Source organism: Penicillium pulvis, assembly GCF_028828015.1.
Source record: "Penicillium pulvis strain IBT 33274 chromosome Unknown contig_23_segment0_segment0, whole genome shotgun sequence".
NCBI classification, from domain to species: Eukaryota; Fungi; Ascomycota; class Eurotiomycetes; order Eurotiales; family Aspergillaceae; genus Penicillium; species Penicillium pulvis.
The window spans coordinates 2,854,559-2,876,264 of NW_026643075.1; the positions used below are offsets into that span (position 1 = coordinate 2,854,559).

At 49.0% G+C, this 21,706-nt stretch overlaps 11 protein-coding genes across 11 annotated transcripts; 5 read left to right on the forward strand and 6 right to left on the reverse strand.

Moving 5' to 3' along the window:
• Positions 1 to 310: 310 nt before the first annotated feature.
• N7503_005347 (ferritin-like domain-containing protein) lies at positions 311 to 1,798 on the reverse strand (the record flags this gene model as incomplete). Its single annotated transcript, XM_057064894.1, has 2 exons — positions 311 to 1,339; positions 1,409 to 1,798. 2 exons carry the CDS (start codon positions 1,796 to 1,798, stop codon positions 311 to 313), a joined length of 1,419 nt encoding a protein of 472 aa, XP_056922637.1.
• A 1,106-nt stretch (positions 1,799 to 2,904) lies between these two features.
• On the forward strand, positions 2,905 to 3,876 carry N7503_005348 (SDR family NAD(P)-dependent oxidoreductase; the record flags this gene model as incomplete). Its single annotated transcript, XM_057064895.1, has 2 exons — positions 2,905 to 2,977; positions 3,035 to 3,876. 2 exons carry the CDS (start codon positions 2,905 to 2,907, stop codon positions 3,874 to 3,876), a joined length of 915 nt encoding a protein of 304 aa, XP_056922638.1.
• Positions 3,877 to 4,027: 151 nt separating this feature from the next.
• Positions 4,028 to 5,144, reverse strand: N7503_005349 (isopenicillin N synthase family dioxygenase; the record flags this gene model as incomplete). The annotated part of the gene is made up of 2 exons (XM_057064896.1): positions 4,028 to 5,017; positions 5,076 to 5,144. 2 exons carry the CDS (start codon positions 5,142 to 5,144, stop codon positions 4,028 to 4,030), a joined length of 1,059 nt encoding a protein of 352 aa, XP_056922639.1.
• A 1,185-nt stretch (positions 5,145 to 6,329) lies between these two features.
• N7503_005350 (uncharacterized protein) lies at positions 6,330 to 6,644 on the forward strand (the record flags this gene model as incomplete). The annotated part of the gene is made up of 1 exon (XM_057064897.1): positions 6,330 to 6,644. The coding sequence occupies one exon, from the start codon at positions 6,330 to 6,332 to the stop codon at positions 6,642 to 6,644; it is 315 nt and encodes a 104-aa protein (XP_056922640.1).
• Positions 6,645 to 7,158: 514 nt separating this feature from the next.
• N7503_005351 (amidohydrolase family protein) lies at positions 7,159 to 8,370 on the forward strand (the record flags this gene model as incomplete). The annotated part of the gene is made up of 2 exons (XM_057064898.1): positions 7,159 to 8,143; positions 8,201 to 8,370. The coding sequence occupies 2 exons, from the start codon at positions 7,159 to 7,161 to the stop codon at positions 8,368 to 8,370; spliced, it is 1,155 nt and encodes a 384-aa protein (XP_056922641.1).
• A 168-nt stretch (positions 8,371 to 8,538) lies between these two features.
• N7503_005352 (uncharacterized protein) lies at positions 8,539 to 10,170 on the reverse strand (the record flags this gene model as incomplete). Its single annotated transcript, XM_057064899.1, has 5 exons — positions 8,539 to 8,807; positions 8,868 to 8,874; positions 8,975 to 9,588; positions 9,643 to 10,002; positions 10,068 to 10,170. The coding sequence occupies 5 exons, from the start codon at positions 10,168 to 10,170 to the stop codon at positions 8,539 to 8,541; spliced, it is 1,353 nt and encodes a 450-aa protein (XP_056922642.1).
• Positions 10,171 to 10,841: 671 nt separating this feature from the next.
• N7503_005353 (putative cell cycle control protein (Cwf23)) lies at positions 10,842 to 12,092 on the forward strand (the record flags this gene model as incomplete). Its single annotated transcript, XM_057064900.1, has 1 exon — positions 10,842 to 12,092. One exon carries the CDS (start codon positions 10,842 to 10,844, stop codon positions 12,090 to 12,092), a length of 1,251 nt encoding a protein of 416 aa, XP_056922643.1.
• Positions 12,093 to 12,460: 368 nt separating this feature from the next.
• N7503_005354 (YgfZ/GcvT domain-containing protein) lies at positions 12,461 to 13,768 on the reverse strand (the record flags this gene model as incomplete). Its single annotated transcript, XM_057064901.1, has 1 exon — positions 12,461 to 13,768. One exon carries the CDS (start codon positions 13,766 to 13,768, stop codon positions 12,461 to 12,463), a length of 1,308 nt encoding a protein of 435 aa, XP_056922644.1.
• A 1,669-nt stretch (positions 13,769 to 15,437) lies between these two features.
• On the reverse strand, positions 15,438 to 18,158 carry N7503_005355 (decapping enzyme complex catalytic subunit DCP2; the record flags this gene model as incomplete). Its single annotated transcript, XM_057064902.1, has 2 exons — positions 17,996 to 18,158; positions 15,438 to 17,929 (listed from the first exon to the last, which is right to left on the reverse strand). The coding sequence occupies exons 1-2, from the start codon at positions 18,024 to 18,026 to the stop codon at positions 15,438 to 15,440; spliced, it is 2,523 nt and encodes an 840-aa protein (XP_056922645.1). The 5' UTR covers positions 18,027 to 18,158.
• A 1,145-nt stretch (positions 18,159 to 19,303) lies between these two features.
• Positions 19,304 to 20,220, forward strand: N7503_005356 (DUF4112 domain-containing protein; the record flags this gene model as incomplete). The annotated part of the gene is made up of 3 exons (XM_057064903.1): positions 19,304 to 19,378; positions 19,446 to 19,660; positions 19,719 to 20,220. The coding sequence occupies 3 exons, from the start codon at positions 19,304 to 19,306 to the stop codon at positions 20,218 to 20,220; spliced, it is 792 nt and encodes a 263-aa protein (XP_056922646.1).
• A 142-nt stretch (positions 20,221 to 20,362) lies between these two features.
• N7503_005357 (uncharacterized protein) lies at positions 20,363 to 21,549 on the reverse strand (the record flags this gene model as incomplete). The annotated part of the gene is made up of 2 exons (XM_057064904.1): positions 20,363 to 21,404; positions 21,464 to 21,549. The coding sequence occupies 2 exons, from the start codon at positions 21,547 to 21,549 to the stop codon at positions 20,363 to 20,365; spliced, it is 1,128 nt and encodes a 375-aa protein (XP_056922647.1).
• Between the last annotated feature and the right edge of the window lie 157 nt (positions 21,550 to 21,706).

Below are 21,706 nucleotides of genomic sequence, written 5' to 3' on the forward strand. Positions count from 1 at the left end.
TCGCTGGCTTACAAGCAGATATCCTCTCAAATCTCAAGACGGTGAAAAGATGCCGGAAGGCCGATGGATGCCTGAAGTAGCTGTATCTTCAGCCTCTCCGATTAATATTATCAATTGCGCTCGGCAAACTCGACGCAGACCTGACCAAAATGAGGGAGAACGAATATCGAAAACATTGTCATATTCTCAGTCTAAATAAATTCTCGAATCGCGTGCAATTAACACTAGCCCACCTTTTATCTCCATTGTAACCCAATATCTCCAGGCCATCCCGAGGTCCCCTCCCTTTATGACATCAACCAAATCCCACTCAACCGGCCTGGTAGATAGCCGGCCCAGCAACAATATGCGGATTAATCAAACTGAGATTAAACGAAGTCAAAGGTGGGTTCGAATCCGTGATAGCAATAAACATCGTCCCGTTAAACGCCGGATCACCCTGATAGGTCTGCAAGTCTGGCTGGATAGTATATCCAAGCGTCGTATTAGTACCATTACCTATCAGAGGCGTGTATGTGATGTTGAGCTGTGAAACCCATACGACATACTTGGCCGCCTTCGCTTGGGTGGTGGTGACATAACTGTTGTTTGGCCCGACAGCTTTACCCGGATTGTCCCACTGCAGCGCGACCTGGCGACCCGGGTAAGAAAGTAGAGTGACATTTTCAGTGGTCACAGTAGCGCCGCAGTCCCGGCCCGACCTGAAGACCCTCTTTTTTCTACTGCTTGTCACCACGCTTGTTCCTGCGCTAAGAGTATCGTTCTGGGTCATGGACGTGTTATCACCACCACTTGCCCCATTAGACAAACTAGGTTGATTAAGGATTCTCAGGGCTGGAAAGTTCTCCCATACAAGCCGGGTCTGGTTCGTCGGGCACCAACTGATGTATGGTGCCATCAGGGTCCATGCCCACGACTGCGGAATACCGACTTCGAACCATTCTGGCATGGGAAAGAGGCCCTCAAACTCACGGAAGATCAATTGCTGGCGTGCCTCGGTTGAGATGGATTGAGTTAGTAGAGTGGCTGCTTCGCGGGAGTCAAGATGTGCTAGGAACCCGTAAACACCAGCTTCGCCGAATCGGGTCAGCTTCTGGGCGAAGTCGATGAATTCGGCCACAGTGGTGTGGGGATAGATATATGCACATTGCTGTGGCGCTTTGGCGCCGAGTATGTTACTGACCATAGTTGCGTGGCCGACTTCCTGTTGGGCCATAAATGCAATGAGATCTCGGTCTTTGGACGTCAGTCCGGCGGACTTGAAGTCGTCCACTGAGAATCGATTCAATGCATCCTGGAACAGATCCAATTCAATCCACTCTTGATACAATGTAAGGGCCTGTACTTGGCTGTTAGTTCTTGTTTTTTGGGCAAACGGTAGTTGGAGGGTATGAACTGCGGACCATACCAAGGATTCGTAGTCAAAGTCACTCTTGGCGTTATACACAGGGATTGACCCATTCATCCCGACGCCTCCAGCAGGGTCATATGGTGCTGGCTCGGCATTGTGTAGCTTCCCGTCACTTGGGTAAGTTGTTGCACTATGCGCAACGCTGCCAGACGGTATACCAGTTCCAACCGATGTGGCTGCAATTGCGCCAGTAACGGTCGCGGTTCCATTGTATGCGGAATGTGGCAGACTGGTTGGATGAGACCGGGTAGGTGGTGCCGATGTTGAAGCATTCGCTGAGATTGAAACATTCGCTGAGGTTTCTCTGGCCACAATGTCATTCGGCAATGCAGATGCCAAGGCCAACAGGCTCAGCAGGCCCAATGTAAAGAATGAATCCCAAATCATCGCCACTGGTACTATCAGCGCTTCGTTTGACTCGGAATGGGAAAGTCTTTCTAAGTACAATCAAATCCTGTCTAGGATTGCAAAAAAATCCGATTCACGGGCATGTGCAGCCAGTACCATATATAGCTCGAGCCAGCAATAGCTCGTTGACTGACGCAACTAATGTGTAGACCAGACCATTTGATAGGTTTGCAACGCATATTGCTCTCATGGCCTCTCGATCAGGATTATTGCGATTGAAGTCAGTGCCCTGTCATGGCAGAACCCTCGCGGGATATACTCCGAACCGCTCGAAAGGCTGCGTCAGCAAGGTCAAGGTTTGATTTTGGCCTGAATACTATGCCTGAGAGCAAGAAAATTTGTGATTAGTTGAAACCTTAGAAGCAATTCTTACGGGAACTTGCATGTTTAGCGAAGGGAGCCTTGCTTGTCTGCAGGAGTTGGTATGGAAAATATCAGCTTATTACGCCAGAAAAGTCTAATACATTTAGGCGGCAGTCAGATGTAGCTTTTTGAATGTTCCCATAGCTGCCATATGTTCGATGCTGGAGTCAACAATTCCGGGTCATCTCGGCAATGACGTGGTATCTCGACCATTGACCGAAGAATGAAGCAATGCCAGGTCCCAGCGAAAATGAATATTCTAGGTCCGGATTATTCCGGCATTCGGATTGGAATGTAGGAACATTAGTATGAACAAAACAGGAAGCAAGTACTGCATGAATGCTCTGTTTGTAGAGGGTGCATCACGTGTCCGGCGCATGCAAGTGCCGACAGTTAAGCTTTGGATTCCTTCCCCCGCTGGTTCAACCCTGATTTTGACATGACAATTTCACAACTCCTCGGAATGGTGATGTTTAGGGGGCAACCCTCAAGATAGAAGATCGATATTTACAATAATGCTTTTCAGCAAACAAAGAAGGATCAATGCCATCATACAAGCCAATGGATTTTCGGTGGAGCCAGCGCGGATCGCAAGTGGGGAATGACGATACCACCAGTGCGGGGAGAAGACCGAGGAGATTAGAAATACTCCCCTGACTCACGTCCTGCCCACTGAAATCATTTTCTAACACCGATCAATCTGTTCAAATACAATCAGCAAAATGTCGCACCTGCAAGCATCAGAGCTGTTCTCAGTCAAAGACCGAGTGGTGGTGATCACCGGAGGAGGCAGCGGTAAGTACTAACACTTTATCAAACCCTAAAAATAATCTACTAACACAGTCCCATCAGGCCTGGGCCGCATCATCACCCGTTCACTCGCAGTAAACGGAGTATCAAAGATTTTCATTCTCGGTCGACGCGAAGACGCTCTCCATGAAACAGCCGCCCAAGCACCGGAGGGCATCGTCATTCCCGTCCAGTGCGACGTGACCTCCAAAGACTCCCTCGAAGCAGCATATCAAGCAATTGCAGCCCAGACGACCCATGTCGATATCCTGTTCGCAAACAGCGGTATTATGGGTCCGATGATGCGCTCGCCTCAGCCCAAGGCCGACGGATCTCTTCCTTCCATCACGGAGATTCGAGACGAGCTGTATAACATCCCTATGGCGGATTTTACCAATGTTATGAATGTTAACGTGACGGGTGCTTATTATACTGTTCTGGCATTCTTGCCTCTTCTCGAGGCTGCGAATAAGAGACGGGCAGCGCCGCAGCAGGGTGTGATGTCGCCTCCGACGGCACAGGTGGTTATCACTGGTTCCCTTGCGGGATTCAATCGGAAGCCGCCGTTCAGTTACGCATATAATGTGTCGAAGGCTGGAGTGCATCACCTTGTTAAGATGCTTTCCACGACTTTCACGTCGTATGATATTCGTTTCAATGGGATTTCGCCTGGCTTGTACTACTCAGAGATGGCCGAGCATGTCTTCGACACTGAGGGCATTAAGGGGACTGGGATCTCGGATGGTTCGTTCCCGAGGGAGATGATTCCGTTGACGAGAGGTGGAGCGGAACAGGATATGGCCGGGTTGGTTGTTTGGATGGCGAGTGCCTCTGGTGGTTATTTGAATGGTACTATTATTGTTACTGATGGTGGTCGACTTGCCCAAGTACCTGCTACTTACTGATCTGCCTTCTTGGATGTTGGGGCGGTCGTTGAATTTACATAAGTGTGATATTGAATTTTCAAAGTTGATTGGTTGGATTGATATAAGTGCTGCTGTGGTCCTCGGACAAATTGACATGGAACTGGGTATCAATAGCACTTGTGGCCATATATCAGATAGTCGCCGTCAGTCGCGAGACTAGGTAGTCACCCGCGGTGATATCGGCATATTTCTTTTCTATCTGCATATCTTCTCCATACGTCCCCGGGAGTGCCTCGATCAGTTTATTATTATCAGGATTGCAAAAGTACGCGATGCTGTACCGGGATGGGTACGTATCCGAGTCGGCTGCATCCTCGCCCACTGGCATGGGTGGCTGGATTACTCGATGGCGGGTACTGCGAATTGTATCATTGGACCACCGAGCCAGTAAATCTCCAGCGTTGACAACGATAGTATCCGCAATAGGAGTTGCATCCACGAATGTTCCCTTCGGGCTGCGCACCTGCAAACCACCATGCCGATCTTGGAACAACAAAGTGACTGAACCATAGTCACTATGCTCGCCCGCCCGGACTTGATTTGGGTTGTCTTTGAAGACCTCCTTCCGGACAGCTGGGTAATGCAGCAGACGCAGATTGTTGTCGCCTTCATTGACGAAGTCATCAAAGAAGTGTTCGGGCAGATTCATCCCAAGGGCAATTGCACTCATTATTTGTCGGTGTAAATTCTTGCATGTTTCGAAAAACGACAACATTGTTTCCTTAAAGTCTCTGCCCTCGTCATCGAGATGATCGGGCCAGCGATTCGGCAAGCCTTCAACGCCTTCCCGACCGATTTCCAGCGTCTCCTTTAGATCCGGTGCGGAGCCGCGGAGTGTACTAATCCCCTCTGTTTCCTCGAGGGGGGCGAGCTTCTCCCGCCCGGCTGCGATGTAACCACGGTTCGACTGTGGGGTAGTCCAGCCCAGACTGTCCTTCTGACTCTGGGGTCGACTGAAGAAGCGGGATGATGAGGTAAAGACTCGGGACACGATGGATGGTGGTATTCCATGAGCCTTGAGGTACAGGAACCCGGAGGTCTTGAAGGCGTTGGTGATGGAGAGAGCGACGGCATGTTTATCAGATGGAGTTCCCGAGAAGAAAGGGCCAAAATCAATGACCTGAAAACCAAATGAGCTTTCATGAGAATGATGTCACAAAGATACTAGGGGACTTTACAGGTATGACCAAGTCGTCTTTCTCGATGGCTGTGGTAGCCGGGTGGATCTCTAGGGCGGGGTTGGCCATTCTGGATCAGAACCCGGTTATATCTCGCAACTTTTGATTCACGACAGGTTTGATCAAGGGGTAAAAAGCTCTTAAGAGCAGTAATAAGTAGGGGAAAGACAGATGAAGAGGGGAAAGCAGCAAGATAAGAATGTGGAGATAAGCTCTGCATACGCGCTCGGACCGACAAATATCTACTCTATCATGAAGATCTCGGCTTCAATGTGATTTTGAAACTCTCTACCTATAGTTAACAACTACATTGTATGTACTCTGTTTTTTCAAATGTTGATCCAGTACATCGGCCTTGATTTAATTTCAGCTTGATACGGCATTTCCCCACATCTAATCAGCCTCATACTATGGCTCCACCTACGTTAAGTTCATCATACCCTTTGGCAAATCTAATCGGAGATCTTATCGTTATCCTTATCAAAAGCTGATAGTATTTATCTCTTCGATAGTAGGTGATATTTCCACGGATTTATATTTTATCCTATATTTTTATACTTTATGTAATTTATTCCATTTTGTGGAGTACATATTAAAAGGGACAGCATTTCCCTGGTTGTGTAACCAAGTATTTTCACACCGTAGGCGGTTGGTAATCAATCAAGTCCACGGAATATCCTCGAACATAATCGAATGGGTTCGACGGGCCGAGCCACTTTTTCAGAAGTCAAGAATGAGATAGCTTCGAGAGGCTTGTATTGCCTGTTTCGGAGCTATATGGCATGATATTATACGAAATGGCTGGATATTGGGGCGGTAATCAAGTGACTCTCCAGCATCGCCCCCAAATGAAGCGACTTTCAAGCTTAAACTCTTCAATGCGGCTAAGCGTCCCCAGTTGGGGCCGTTTTACCCGTGCATGATCAGCTACTAACTCCAGAACCCAATTGTGGCGCCTTTTAAAATCAACAAATCACGGACTAAATTGAAGTCCGACAGCATTATAATTCAATTCCATACTAGTGTTCCAAGGTTCATTATGTGGTAAACCGGACCCCACCGGACTTTGTTGGGACCACATTGCTGTTCCTGGACCTCGGTCACATTATCTAAGCTGCAGATCTGAAGTACAAATTGCCCCTCCTCCCTCACTTCGGACTCATTTCGGGTCATTCTTTCCACATCATCTCACAATATACCGTGTTATCAACCACTTCAAGCTTTTCAAGTCTCTCAATTTCTAAATCATTCAAAATGGTTTACCACGCTTCCGTTCTGTACCCCAACGAGGAGGGCATCACCTTCGATGAGACCTACTACCTGCAGACCCACATGCCTCTGGTTGACAAGGTCTGGAAGAAGCACGGCCTGACCGGCTGGAAGATCATCAAGTACACCACCTCCCTCGATGGATCCAAGTCCCAGTTCTACATTTCCGCCAACCTCGAGTTTGAGAGCGAGGAGGCTGCCACCAATGCCCTCAAGGACCCTGAGTCCGCTTCCATCTTCGGCGATATCCCCAACTTCACCAACAAGAAGCCCATTACCATTGCTGGTAACCAGCTTTAAGCGAAATTCTGTCTTGTAAGTTTATATTTCGGCTAGAATTACTGGACGGTGGGTTAATTCTTTCTTCAAAGGCAGGACGTCAGTGAAGATCAGAATGATTAGTGTTATGCGAGGAATTGCTGGACGATACCTTATTTGCTGTATTTTACTCTAGCAAATTACTATGTACCAATTGAACTTGTGAAGTTCAGTCAAGTTGCAGTATTCTTGACCCATGCCAAAGTAAGTAGGCCATGTGATCGAGCATGAAAAGGCTCTAGAGTATACCACATCCTGATAAACAATCTTATCGATCCGAGCCTCTTTTATCGCAATCAAACATTTAGATAGAATACGCAATCTAATCATATCTTCTTAATCGGCGTTAATCGTGCATGTTTATCTGTTTATCTGTTTATCAGGTCTATCAACCCCGCATCTGCGGGCCTTATCACTCTTCATTAATACTCCGCATCTGAGTCCCTACACTCCTCTTCTCCAAAACCAAAGCAAACCCTCAAAATCAGCCTACATCATGGCAACCCAGCTCGTTGTCGACATCCACACTCATGTCTACCCACCGTCATACTTGGCGATGCTTCGCGCACGCAAAACAGTCCCCTACGTCCACGATCCAGCCGAAGGTGAACCCCGTCTAATCATCCTATCATCAGACGATGACCCAGCCACACCCCTCGATCAACGAGGCCGTCCAGTCGACACCTCCTATTCAGACATAAATGTCAAGCTAGCCTTCATGGAAAAGCACGGCATTCACTGCAGTGTGATCTCGCTCGCAAACCCATGGCTAGATTTCGTCCCCAGTCCCGAAGCACAAGAATGGGCCGAACGAATCAATAACGATCTCGACTCAACCTGTGCCCAGGTTAACCAGAGTTCCGACCCAGAAGGAACGAAGTCTGCAACGGAGAAACAAACTCTTTTCGCCTTCGGTGCTTTGCCATTGAGTGCGCCATCCAGTGTCGTCGTTGAGGAGATCAAAAGGCTAAGCACACTTCCCAATATCCGTGGTGTGATCATGGGTACGTCTGGACTGGGAAAGGGACTCGATGATCCTGCGCTGGACGCTATTTGGCAAGCATTGGAAGAGACACAGTTACTTCTTTTCCTGCACCCACACTACGGTCTGCCAGATGAGGCGTTTGGAGGTCCTGAGGCGGTCTCTCGGTACGGACATGTTCTCCCGCTTGCGCTGGGCTTCCCGCTGGAAACTACTATTGCTGTGACGCGGATGTTGCTGAGTGGGGTCTTTGACCGGTTCCAGGAGCTGAGGGTGCTGCTTGCTCATTCTGGCGGTACTCTTCCATTCCTGGCGGGTAGGATTGAGAGCTGCATTATGCATGAGCGGAAATTTGTTGTTAATGGTGGTGATGAGCCGGGGCCGCAGCGGAGTATTTGGGATGTTTTGCAGACGAATATCTATCTTGATGCGGTAATTTATGGTTCTGCGGGCTTGCAGGCGGCTGTTGCTGCTGGAAGTCATGATCGTCTTATGTTTGGTGAGATTCATGATCCGCGATTGGTATGTTTATTGGACTTCGGCTAATATTCGACAGGTACCGACCATCCGTTTTTCCCGCCTTTGCAGGATGAAGATGAGAAGTGGCCTAGTGTTACGACGAACTATAAGGCTATTAGAAGCTGCTTCGGGGACGAGAAAGCAGACTCTATTGGTTTAGTACTAGGGAGTAACGCGAATCGCGTTCTAAGATTGGGGCTTGAGTGAATCAAATATTAAGTGCTTTCATCCTGCTATAGCATATAGCCAAAAGATACATATATCAGTACATTATTCCGGTTCTTTCAGTCACCCATTCTTGCCCAGGTGCTTCTTCCTGCCTTTCACGGAAAAATAACCAGAAGGTATATGGAATAATAAGGAATTCTCAGATGTTTATCCTCTTTCCGGGATGAAATTCAAAAGATCCCAACCAACCAAGCGCCATAGCTCCTCAGTAAACCATTCAGGGAACTTCTGTCGGGTGGATGATCGACCATTATCACTCAAAGCCGGAGGCGTTGCGGGACGAACCAACCCTCCTCGAAACAACGGGTCGTCATCTCCAAAGACCGCCTGCATGAGAGTCTTCTGCAAACGCCTCTTCGTGTTCAGAATGAACCGAGAGTTCATAATCTCCGTATCAGAGACCTGGTTACCCAGTACTTGATCGAGGAATCGGACAAGTTGCTCCGCTTCGAGTTGTGCCATTCCTTGTGTCAGACCCCCCCTCTCTCATGGCCCGAATGCCCTGTGGGGCCTTCAAGTCTGAACAGCTATCTGATGGTAAATGGTAATCATTGAAGACGAATAGGGCAAGCAATTTTCCCACGCGGTTTATAACAATGAAAAGAAATCCCTCCATCACCTCCTGGTCTTCATTTCGGGTCAAATCTAGAGACATTGCCATTGTGCATAGCAGGTCGAGCAGAAGGTGAGCTTCTTTCTTCTCAATTTTCAATCTCTTTTCCTTTGAAATCATTGATGCTTTTTTCTTTTGGCTGTTTCCTTGACTTTGAGTTTTCTTTCGGTTGCCCTTTGAAGTTTCCTGGAGAACCGTGCTTGAAACGGTCTGTGGTGATGCCGTGCAAAGCTGAGTGAGGGAACCCATTGTAGATTCAAAAAGACACACGAGGTAGTAGATTATCTGCCCCTTGCAATAATCTTCTCCTTGCGCTCCTATCACTTTGTGTAGAGCTTGGTGGACCAAGTTGAACGATAGTTCTGTAGCTTTGGTGATGGTAGTCAGATCTGGTTTTCGGTTCTGCTGATTGGAAGGGATCTTCGATTGGCTTTCCGGTGTATTCAGTCGGATTATAGCACCCAAAATCTCCGACTCTGCTATTTTACACAGAGTAACGGCATCGGTTGTGAGTGGCTTGCTGTTATACCTCTTTTGGAGAGCACGTTCAACGGTGTACAGTTGTCTCATGAGTTTTGGGTCTACTATATAGTCAGTCTTGAGTTATGCCATACTGTAAGCAGATTGTTTCAAATAACCATTTTCATTGCGGGAATCTTCATCATCCTCATTATCGGTGGCTTTGACCCGTTGAGCCTGTGAGTTGCGGGATTGCGCCTTCTTCCTTGGCGGATCCAAACCTTTCAGCCTCCCTGATGAAGAGGCTTTCCGTTTGTTAGATGGTGAAAATGTATTGCTGGCGCTTTGGGCTTCGTTGATCTTTGACAGAAGGCCCTGAGTACGTTGTTCCAGCTCGAAGACTTTGTTGAGTAGTTTTGCCTGCTCTGCCTCGGATTCTCCGTATGCCTTTTGCCAGAAAGCGACACTGTCGAAGAACTTGTCGGACGACTCGACTGGCAAGCCGTGTCGAATAAAGTGGCGGATCTCCAGGATATAGTCTGATGAATTGTGTATTGTACAAATTAGCCGCTAAGTATGGTAATCAAAACAAGTGTCCGCTCACCTTTGACGTCTTTGTCTGGAGGTTTATGTTTCACAATAGCGATAGCAAAGGCCAAAAGTGTTTTGCTTGGAGCAATAACGCCCGAAAATGCTGGGTTCTCCATTCCAGGTGATAGACAGGATAATCAATTAAGATGGGGTCGATGTTGTATAAGTCAAGTCATGACTACCCTGCGCTTCTCAAGTTCTGCCGGGTTCTTATTTACTCGATTTTCATGTGCCCATGCCATGGTTTGGTGTTTAAGATTTCCAGTAGATAATTATTTTCGAATAATATGGCTACTTTGAATTCAGCTCGAAGTTCCGCAGAGGCTCATTTATTCATTTAAAACTTGCTCAAAGGCTTCCCAAGGGTGACTATATATTCTGCTAAATCGGAGAACGTGTTGGATCTATGTATAGTAACATGTAAGCGACCGTGACTAAATATACAGGTCAAATTTAGTCATCATATATGAAAATGTAGGTGCTAGCCATGGAGCTTGTTTTCTTCGTCTTTTGAGTACGCATAGAAAGAACTTGGGAGACTGCCCTGGCAGTGGCTGAACAAAATCGTAGATCTAGGGCATGACGCCACCGCCTGAGCCGCAACTCACTAAATTTCCCCGAAACCTTCAACTTTCAACTCCAACTCCTCGACCCCCACTAGAAACACAGCGTCAACCGCCTTAAAGGGACTCGCCCCCTTCCTTCATTTCAATCACAACTCTCGGGCGCAGTTTCTAAACATCTACAATATCAACCGACCTCCATTCGCATCTCATAAACCGCCAAAATGTCATCAGACGATCTCAAGGCGCACGCCGCCTCAGATCAAGATTTCTACGCCCTCCTCGATGTCTCCCCAGCAGCAACCCTATCCGAAATCAAGCGCCAATACCGTCGCACAGCACTGAAATACCATCCAGACAAAATCGCCAACCCAACCCCAGCAGATATCGACAAGTTCCACACCCTCCAAATCGCCCACGATGTCCTTACAGACGCAGACGTAAAACAACTCTATGACAATGCGCGTGAGGCCCGGCTGCGCAAGCAGCGCGAGCGCGATATGCTTGACTCAGCCCGGCGGTCAATGGTCGAGGACCTGGAAAAGCGCGAACGGGCAGGCGCAGCCGCGCAGCGTGGAGTTAAACGGTCATGGATGGAGGAGAACGATGCGGAGGCGAAGCTTGCGGCGGAGATTGAGCGTATTGCGCAAGATGGAAGGCGGAGAAGGAAGGAGGCGCAGGAGAAGTTGCAGCGCGAGTTGGATGAGGAGCAGAAGGTTATTGAGCGGGAGGAGGAGGAGAAGAGGAAGGCGGCTGATCGGAGTAGTCAACGGGTGGACCGGTCACAGGAGACGAATGTGTCGGAGTTGGAGAGGTCAGTTAAGGTGCGGTGGGTGCGGGAGGGACGGGGGGTGGAGTTGGAGGCGGAGGGGTTGAGAGGGCTTTTTGCGCCGTTTGGGCCTGTCGAGGCCATTGTTGTACTCAAGGATAAGAGAAAGAAGCTGGAGGGGAAGAAGGGCAAGGTCACATTGGCTACAGGCATGATTGTTTTCACGTCTATTGTCAGTGCTCATGCGGCTGTTCTTGATGGCGAGGAGAAGATCCGTTCTGCGGATGGTGACTGGGCTATTATTGATTCGGTATGCTGGGCATCGGGTGATGGGCCAGACCTGGGGGCAGCTGCTGGCTCGGTTTCCAAAGAGCAGGATTCTGGCCCTTCGACCTCGACCTCCGATACCAGCAAACCGGCTGCAGCGTCAGCTTTCAACTTCCCGGGTTTGAAATCGGCACCCAATTCGGGCAAAACACCCTCGTTTGGGTCATTTGGATCTGCGGCTGCTTCTATGAAGCCAAATGCATCCTCGTTCAATGCATCTGCGAGACCTACCGGTATGCCTAGTTTTCAGGATGAGGTTCTGATGAAGATGAAGGCTGCACAGCGTGAGAAGGAACGCAAAGCTCTAGAGGAGGAGCTTGCACGAGAAGATGAAGCCGCGGATGCTGCTGATGCTTCAAAGAAGGCCAATGGAACTTGAGGCCACTTGAGTGTATAGTTTCTTGTGTGTATATATAGATTCTCGGCTTATTTAAGATACCCCAACCAATGTTAGGCTGAACAGAGTTATGAAATATTTGATGGATTACTACTATCCCGAGTGACCCTACCCAGCAGTGGGAGTTGTGGGGTAACAATCGGTTTCTCGCTTCTATTTTACGATCACCTATACTCCAACTTCTGCTGGTTACGTCCAGTTCAGGTACGACTCGCAGATGTACGGACTTCAAAGGCGGGCCATTCAGCTCCCGAAACACAGCTCATTGCTAAAGTGGGATATAATGACTATTTACATGTCTTTTACACTGTTTTATACTATACAAGGATTCTTCAGAATCAGGTGCGGTTCTACTCCGCTCGTCGGTGTGCTTGCTCCTCCTCTTCCTCAAGCTGCTCCACGAAATCTCGTGCCCTTTCACCATCAGTGTCGACAGGCCGTGGAGTCGGCTGCCGCACTCCCCCAGTCTGAATGTGTTCTCTTACCCAGGACGGAACAAAAGCTTGCAGCTTCACTTCCGCGGGTTGGTCTAACTCGCTAGTCCACGAGAGCTTGAATTCGCTCCCGGGGGTATATTGCGTTCCCTCACCAGTAAGGGCAATATCCGTCATCATCTCTAAACGACACAAAGCAAGACCAATATTCCCCACACCATTCAGGAACTTGCCAGCACTCCGGCCTCGGCGACCACCAGCCTTCATGATATTTGTTCCAGCAGGCGGCAACGGAATGTCAGCAGAAGGTTCATATACTGGGCCATCTGCAGTGCTCATATCTTTGGTATAAAACTGCACAGGAAGGATGCGCTTCCGTACCACACCGGTATGGTGCGTGCGAATCGTCAGCTCCTGGCCAACGTAGCATCCCTTTCGGAAATCAATAGCCCGCGCCATGTCCATGTTGCACTCCATCGGCAATGCCGACTCCCGAATGATCTCCGACTGGCCTTCCGGAACACCATTCAGAATCCTCCGCACGGTATATGCATCTAATCCGACCTGTGATCCCGCCAGCTGTGATTCATCCGGAAAATGGGTGCGCAGGTCCTCCGAGCCGGGTGTTATAATACGAGAGCCGAGACCCGGAGCGCGGGTATCAATGCACCCCACAATATCGGACGAGTGGGTGAAAGGTGATGTCGCGGCCGACTCCGATTCCAGGTTGTATGCGGCCCACCGCGGCTGCTCGTGGTTCTTCCAGGACGACCAGACCGTGCGCTCTCCATCATCGAGGGCGCGGAGCTTCAGTTTTGCGCGCAACTTATGTTTTTTCAGATGCTTGAGCAAAGTCGGCACCTCGCTTTTGTCCACCTCAACTAGCCATTCAAGATCGTTGCCGTTTGGGATTGGGACAGGGTAGATGAACGCATCGTTCAAGATACGGCCTTGGGAGTTAAGGAAAGCTGTGTATGTTCCTGTGCGTCGGACTGGCTTGTTTGGGTCATTGGCCACTAGCATGTTCTGCGTCATCAGGCCTTGTAAGAAGGTTGCGCTGTCGATACCGGTGATGGAGATGAGGCCTCGGTTCGTAAGCTGAGCGTATCCGGCATCTGGGGGGAGAGCTGCATTTTTCGTAATTTCAGCTCGGGAAGCTGTTGTTGAGAATAACCGGCTGTATCCCAGACAGCGGTTGCATATTGAAAGATGGGGGCGCATCATGTTTGCGCAACTGGCTGTGGATAGTGGGACCAATGTGAGTCGATGTATTTCTTTTTACCGCGGAGGATGACGTTGAGCGGTGGGACATGGCAGAATCAAGTTGGATCAACACCGCCATCATTTCGCCTTATGTACCGCTGCAAAGGTTTCCGTTGGAAAAGATTACTTTGAAATAGTTCGGTCTAGCCCAGGGAAGGTAGGCAAGCCTCGGCTGGATCAAAGAGGCTCAGGAGTTTGTCCACAGTGTACTTTTGGGCGCAAGATTCGGGCCGCACATGCGAACTATACCGCTACTTGGTGCAGGTCTAGAACCATATAGGTCTGAGCCGAAGGATCTAGTCTACACACGGCTGGCATATAATATTGAAGTTCAAAGGTCTAGATTCTCAGAGGTCTAGAACCAGCCTTAATTAGCCCGGGTGTTTACCCACATTTAACTCTAAGGCTCGTGGCTAAGCAAATAACAACACAGCTATAGGTAGGAGATCGACACATCACTCCGCACCAACATCCCCGCCCTCCTACCTAGATCGTTCGATGCCATTCCCGGCGCGAACATTTAAGTCTCAAGTACCTTCATGGTATTGTGCCCAGCCTACTCGAAATTCCTGTTCAACTTATCCTCATGGCATCAAAGCCGCATGGCACGGAAATCATGAGGCTGCCTGGAGATCAAAGCTGGAGGGACCAAGCGTTTAGATGTCCTCCAGGCTCTCCCGTCTACTCTTCTTTTCACTTGACAGAACCAAGCATGTCGCCTTCGGATAGTCATCTTTACAGTTCCTTCTTTCAAGCTCCTCCTTTACCACATGGCCCAGGTCCTATTCCGAGTCCTATGCCTCAACTCGCAGCAAATCCTTGCTATCTGAATGGAAACAGCTCTTTTATGACGGCCATTAACAATAATGGAAGCTACAGCAAATGTCCACGAGCCTCGCATGACTCTGAACACTATACAGACTCTGGACATCATACCAAACGCGCAAGCCTTTCGCCTTTGACGCCCTATAGAGAGGAAATTCCTCACTCAAATGCGAGACTTCAGCCAGCATATGACGAGCAAGAATATGAGCATAACAGTGCGAAATACAAGAATGTTCATAGTGGCCGCGATTCAAAAAAGATGTATGATTTCACCATCTAACAATATACCTGGATCACGGACTTTCTTTTTGACTGTTTACATTCCTGTCCTAGTGTTCGCTGTGGGCCTTTTAAATGCAAATGGATCAATTGTCGATACCCAGGTTTATTTGCCCGGAAGTCTGTGTTAATGCGTCATATTGAAACTCAACATGTTACTCCGCGTTCGTTCGGGTGTCCGGACAAGAAATGTGAAAGGTCTTTTAACAGGAAGGATAATATGGAAGAGCATTGGCGGCGTGTTCATTAGCGTGAGATTTGTGATAGTTCTCTGTCTTCCACGGATTCTGTGTTGTTAGCTGATTAATTTCCATTCCTCGTTGCTTATGACGGACTGTGGTAGCTTGGTTGTGATTGAAAATTATATGAGTGTTATGATACCTATGGCCAGCATTTTTAAACTCGGCTTTACAAGATTGGACCATTGTCTTGACAAACTGTGTCAGGGTTAGAATATTTGGATCTAATAATCACAAACGGCTCTCAGGCCTGTAGAAAAATGCAATATTGAAAAACGGAAAAACAATCATTTGCCACCCTTGGCAGCACTTTGCAAATACCCCAGAAGAAACGCCTTATGATTCGGTGATGCAATGCGATTGGGGACCATATCGGTCTCAGAGGGGGTGCCACGACGTGAGAGGGATTCAGCGCTGCTGGGAAAGTGACGGGATGAAAGTGGACTAACCAGCCCTGAGACTGCCATAGCATGGTGGTCTGGTTGGGCAGCGGAGGTGGGAGATGAAGACAGACCTGGTTTGCCAAATAGAGATAAAAGAGCCTCCTTTTGGGCGCTTGTCTGACTCGGTCGACGGTCAAAGTTGTGAGGGGCTGCTGTCTGTGTCTGTGTCTGTACACCCGGGGCCGGACTTGTGCGGTCCACATTTTCAGTCTTTGGAGTCTTCACCATCAAGTTCTCATATCCTGTCTTCTCAGAACGTCGCAAAATTTGTGGCTGGAATGGCTTGATTGGCTCAGGAGCTTGCGGTTGAGGGGCAGGAGACTGATTCGAAGGCTGAATTGTCTGCACGTTAAGTCCGGAGATGGATGTATCACGCTTCGACGACTGAGGCCGCGGCAAGATCGTGATGGGAGATGAAAGCTGCTGTGTCTGCTGGTGATCTCGTCGGTTGAAGTTGTTCTTCCGACTAGGTCCATTCGGTCCTTTCCTGGATGTTGACTTGGCAATCGCCTCGAACTGGGGCATGTTCAAAGGCCCAGGTACGGTAGCCACAGTTTGGACCAGTTTGGATGCACCAGATCCTCGCTGTGTGTTGTGGCTTGTCTGCTGGTGGGCTCGCTGGAGAATCTGAACCTCGGCAGGTGCGGATGGAGCTGGGGGTACAGGATTGCCTGACAGTTCGACCGGTGGAGGAGCGGGTGAGGTGGCCGGGCCCTTGAATAGATTTAAAAGACTGTCTTGATGTTGTGATGTCTTCCGCACCTTGACATGACCTTGCTCTGGAGCGGCGAGTGTAGCAACCTGAGGGCTCCTCGGACTTTGGGAGGCTTCGTTCTTGAACATACCCAGCAATGCGAGTGATTGGCTATTGAGCGTTGGCGGAGGCAGCTTACTCGCCGGTGGCACTCTTGCCCCCATTTTCTGAGGTGGTTGGGCCTGCTGGGAGAACTGAGGATCCCCGGTCTGCTGGAACGGAGCCGCTCCTTGTCTTTGGGGTGCCAAGGAATTGGATTGAAACACAGGTTGGCGGTTCTGATAGCTTGGGGTATGCCTTGGATGGATTTGTTGAACAGCGGGCGACCCAGAAAGCTCCGGGTGGCTCACAGGAGGGAAATGAGCATGTTGCATGTTTGCCTGAGGCGGACCGTTGTAAAATGGTTGCGCAGATGTCTGCTGCATGAAGTTCGTTGGGGCCATGTTCTGCTGCTGCTGTGGGAAACCAGGGTAGAAGTTGGGTGCCAAGTGAGGCGCTTGTGCCATAGGTAATATCGGCGGGGTATTAGCAGCATTCCGAACCTGAGGAGCGGCGTCTTGGGAGCCCTGTCGCAATAATTCAAGCAAAGCATTTGACTTGGATTGGTCCACCGCTGCCGGTTGAGCAGGCTGTGCGGCTTGGATTTGCGCTGGCGTTGATACACCTCCATTGATATTGAGGAGTCGCTTGAGATGAGACGAGACATCTTCAACGGAGGTCACTTCGGGCAAATCGCTCGGAACAGGAACACCATGTACAGCGGCAGACGGAAACATCGAATCGCTTGTTTGAAACCCATTGTCGTCGACTGAAGTGTAACCTTCATTCTGAGAGTAAGCGGCACCACCTTGAGCCTTAGACACATGTTTCTTCTGCTGCGAGATCCATTTCTTCAACGGGTGCAAAAAGGGCGCAACCATGTAGAATTTGTTGGCATTGGCCACCGCTAGCCCTTCATCCTGTTTATTCTTCTTGAGTGTTGGCAGTTCTGACAACTTGTACCATTCGATCTTGCTGATTTCTTTGCGTGTCCGTGGTTCAAAATAAGCGTCGCGGGGAACGCCGCGGAAAACATAAAGTCGCATATGTTGCTCGCGCATGGAGATCTCGATATACTTGACAGCCTCGTCGTCTTCCACCAAGTTTGCGTTGCGTACGTCAAATCCAGTCTCCTCGTAAACCTCACGGATAGCACAATCCAAATCCTTCTCGCCTTTATTGATCTTTCCTCGAGGGAAACTCCAGTTAGCGCCCTTCTTCCAGCCCTTGACTAAGACAACTTCGTCCATGTCCTGGTTCAACATAATTGCTCCACGAACTGGAACGCGAGTCTTATAGGCCAGGAACTCTGAGAAGGCCGTTTGATGATGGTAGTGGGACCATTGCGACATAAGAGGGCAGTGTTGGAAAATGCGGAGGGCGAAAGCTTTCAGAGAGAGACTTGGTAGCGCAGGATCAAGTGGACGAATGAAATCTTCATAAAACCATTGTGCCTCTTCGACTTGGAAACAGATTCGCTCTACTGATTCGAGCTCCTCACGGGGTAGGTTGATAATGAAGCGGACACATAAGTCATCCAGCCCTATTGCGGCGCAACGGCCCCAGTTAGTCACAGTGGTGGTAGGCCAGTATAAGCGTTAAGTCTCACAGTCTTCTAGTTGCATCTTTGTTTCGGTCATACTGGGCAACGAAGCTTAGCATCTCAGCACAGACAACCGAAACTAGGTGTTTTGCTTGCGTCGCGAACGCGACAGGTGTCAGAGGTCGAACGGGAAGATTGCTAATTAGTTGTAGGACGGGCAGAGGAATTTGTTTTCGAAAGTGAAAGTCGCAAAATACCACAGTGAGGGCAGTAAGAAGCCAGATTCACCGAGATGGGGGGAGCTTTGGGTGGGAAGCGGAACTGAGAACGGCCCAAGTGATGGCGGCTGAGTCAGGCGGTGGCGCCCAGGTGTTCGGGGGCGGATACTGCCGGTGCTGAAGTATATGGTCAACTTGATACAAGAATATCTTATGATCTTTTGATTAAAGAGAAAAGTTTCACTTTCCCCCAGTATGAGTAATCTTGGCTATTTTCTTAAGACTGCTGAGATAGGTGCCTCCATACTCGGGCCAACTTCTAATCTCGATCTATACACCAGTTCTTGGTCATTAAATCATTGGGCGCACATCAACCCAAAATCACGTGGCATTCGTTAAAGCGATGATATTTGCGCTTTTTGATAAGTGCTGGTACTTGATCAAGTAAGAAGAAGTCGATAGTTTCAAGGAACAGGGATTTAAGGCTGCAAAAAGTTATAGTTGAAAAATCAGAAACGAAGAAGTGTCTGATATCATGATCTATGACCTCGCCAATGAAAGTCATTCTCTATATTAAGACACTCACAAGTGGATCATCTTGGTCGCAAAGCAAGCAAAACAACTCATACATTGACGGCGGCATAAAGAAGCCTATTCTAAAAGGGTATTGAGTAAATAAAATGTAGAAGAAGAGCAAAGAGGTTTCTGTACAAACAAGTCATGACTGAGCCACAACTTTGAACGTAGGCCTTGTAAATCGGGCAAAAGCTCTATCCGCATTCGCCACATGATCTGCACAGCCACGACACGGGCCAGCTGAAGCATATCCCCTGCACAGCCACAGATCGGCGCAAATACCAGGATTCGCAAATAAGGACTGGGGAATGACGTTGCGGACGCCCAATCTGCTAATCTCAACCCTGCCGTGTGTCGGGTCTTTCTCCCTTTACCTTTACCTTCTCACTCTCCTTTGTGCTTCGAAACGAAGTCCAGCGCGTAACAAAACCAGTACCGCCTTGTCGAAACTAATAGTTTCAGAGTGGAGTCTATTTTTGGACCCCTTGAAAGGCTATATCTAGCTGCAACTTCAAGCCTTCTACCATAACTGCTACACTACACACAACTCAGGTGAAGAGCAGAAGTCCTTGCCTTCAATATGTCGAACGCGCTCTTCTCTCTAATCAGCAAGCGCGTGCTTGCGGAGTCCGCGCAAAATCGCTTTGGAATGGAGGTAAGTGGGCTCTATTGTTTACTGTGAAGTGACTGAAGCTAACGAAGGCATTTATTCCTGGTTTTAGGATCCCTATTTCGAAGAAGTACCTGCTTCTCGACTTGGTCGAGCCGTTGGCAAGAAGAAGCAAAAGCGCCGTAAGGCGATTCCACCAGGACTGTCCGAACACGATGCCAACATCCTTACCAAGGTCAAGCGTCGGGCGTATCGACTTGACTACTCCTTGTTCAATTTATGTGGCATCCGATTCGGCTGGGGTAGTGTTATTGGACTCGTACCATTGTAAGTTTACCACACATCCATTGGTTCTGATTCTTCGGGCTAACTGTTTTTGATATAGCATTGGTGACGCTAGCGACGCTGCATTGGCCATGATGGTCGTGAGGACATGTGAAGGAATCGAGGGTGGATTGCCGTCGCGTTTACGGTATATGATGCTTGTGAACGTGATCATTGACTTTGTCATTGGTCTCGTGCCATTCATCGGCGATATCGCGGATGCGGTGTACAAGTGCAACACAAGAAATGCCGTGCTTCTTGAAAAGCATCTGCGTGAGAAGGGCGCAAAGTCCCTCTCCAGGCAGACCAGCTCAACCAGGAGGAGCGAGCGACGGGTTCGGGAGATCGACCACAGTCTCCCCGACGAATTTGACAAGCAGGAGAGTGGTGTGGTGGGTGACTCCCCTCCAACATACCAGGAGCATGGCTCCGGTAGGTATGTGGAAGAAGCCAATACCCCAACACGACCTCCACCTGCTAAGCAATCTCGATCTAATCGGACTGTCGCCAAATGGTTTGGCGGGGCAAGCCGTCCGCAGGAGGACCCTGAGCGTGGAGCATGAATGGAGAAATCTTACTCATGATTTCAATGCCATCTTTATGATCGAGAATCTTTCAAAATTGCGAGCCATCTGCTCCCTTTCCTTCTGCTCGCGTTACTTTCGATGCGCCGTTGATGATACACATCTCCATAACTTTTCTTAATTATGAAATGATTTCAGGACGAGACCTCATACATCCGTAGCAGAATTGAGACCCCTTTCCTGCAAATTGACTGGCGACTGTAAGACCAGTTTCATTGCCCTTGACATTCTCGATCATGCCTCCGCACAATGAGCATAGAGCACCGGGACTCCCCGACGTAGTTTCGAGTTTGTGTGCAGTCCTCGAAACGTTTGCCATGACACCAGGATATTTCTCGCCTTGAGTAGTCACATACCGCAGCATCAACTCATCAATTGACAAGTTCTTGGTGAGTATAATGTCCGAAAGTGGTGCATCAGGAACGACCACCGCGGAAATCTCCGGGCAAACACTTTCATACTGCGATAGTTCGGGCTTGGAAATATCTCGGCAAGGGAAATCGAATTTTATACCCCAAGGTGACATTCCATCCGATACTTGCCAGGTGAGAGAGGCGCCTCGGCCTTTGGCAGCACCAGCAAGTGTCTTCGCTGCGAGACTAGTATCTGTATCGCCCCACAAGATGGACTCACACCCAGCCTGCTTCGCATAGCCGACGACTAGTCTTGTAAATAGAACAGTGTCCAGGTCTGACTTGGATGTGGCAGTCGAGACAAAGCTACGGAAAGCAGCTAACCGCTCTTCGTTTGACTGAGAGGCATCATCAGTGAACTGAGGCCCCGCATATTCGGCCATAATATCCGTCATGTCCGGGACATATTCAAAGATGCTGTGGAGAGGTATCCGAGTGACAGAATATGTCGGGAAAGCCTCTCGGACTGCGTCGACGTGTGTGTCATATGAAACACTTGTAGGTAACTCGGTGGAAGGCTCAACGACAAGTATATGAATGGCGTATGATGTCCTGCCAGATTTCGCAAGTTGGCGCTTCAAACCTGTATCCAGTATATGCAGTAGAACGGAGGAGGAAACACCGAGGGAAAGCGGGAGCAGTAATTGGGGTTGCGCAGGCTTGGTGGGCTTCACGTTCTTTTGTGGTCTTGGCCTATAATGATCCATGCGGCGCCAAACCTTGTATGCTAAAAAGCGCTGAAAACAAGGACTTGGGAAGCGTTAGCAAATTGAAGGTGGGGGTTTAGTTGGAGATCAAAGATCACATACCCACAAAATGACCGGTTGCGAGTATTTAAAATGGCATTTGCCTCATTGCACTCCATACAAGGAGCATCCATCTCTATAGCCGGCATTTTGCCGTGGAAGTAAGGGAATATTGGAGGCGATCTCAAAAACAATGAGGAAGTAAATGTCGATCGCGAACAAAAAGAAAAAAGTGGCGGTGCGGGCTTAGCTAATCCCCACGCGCTTTCCGGGGATCCAGAAGGCCACGCAGTGAGCTCGACGATT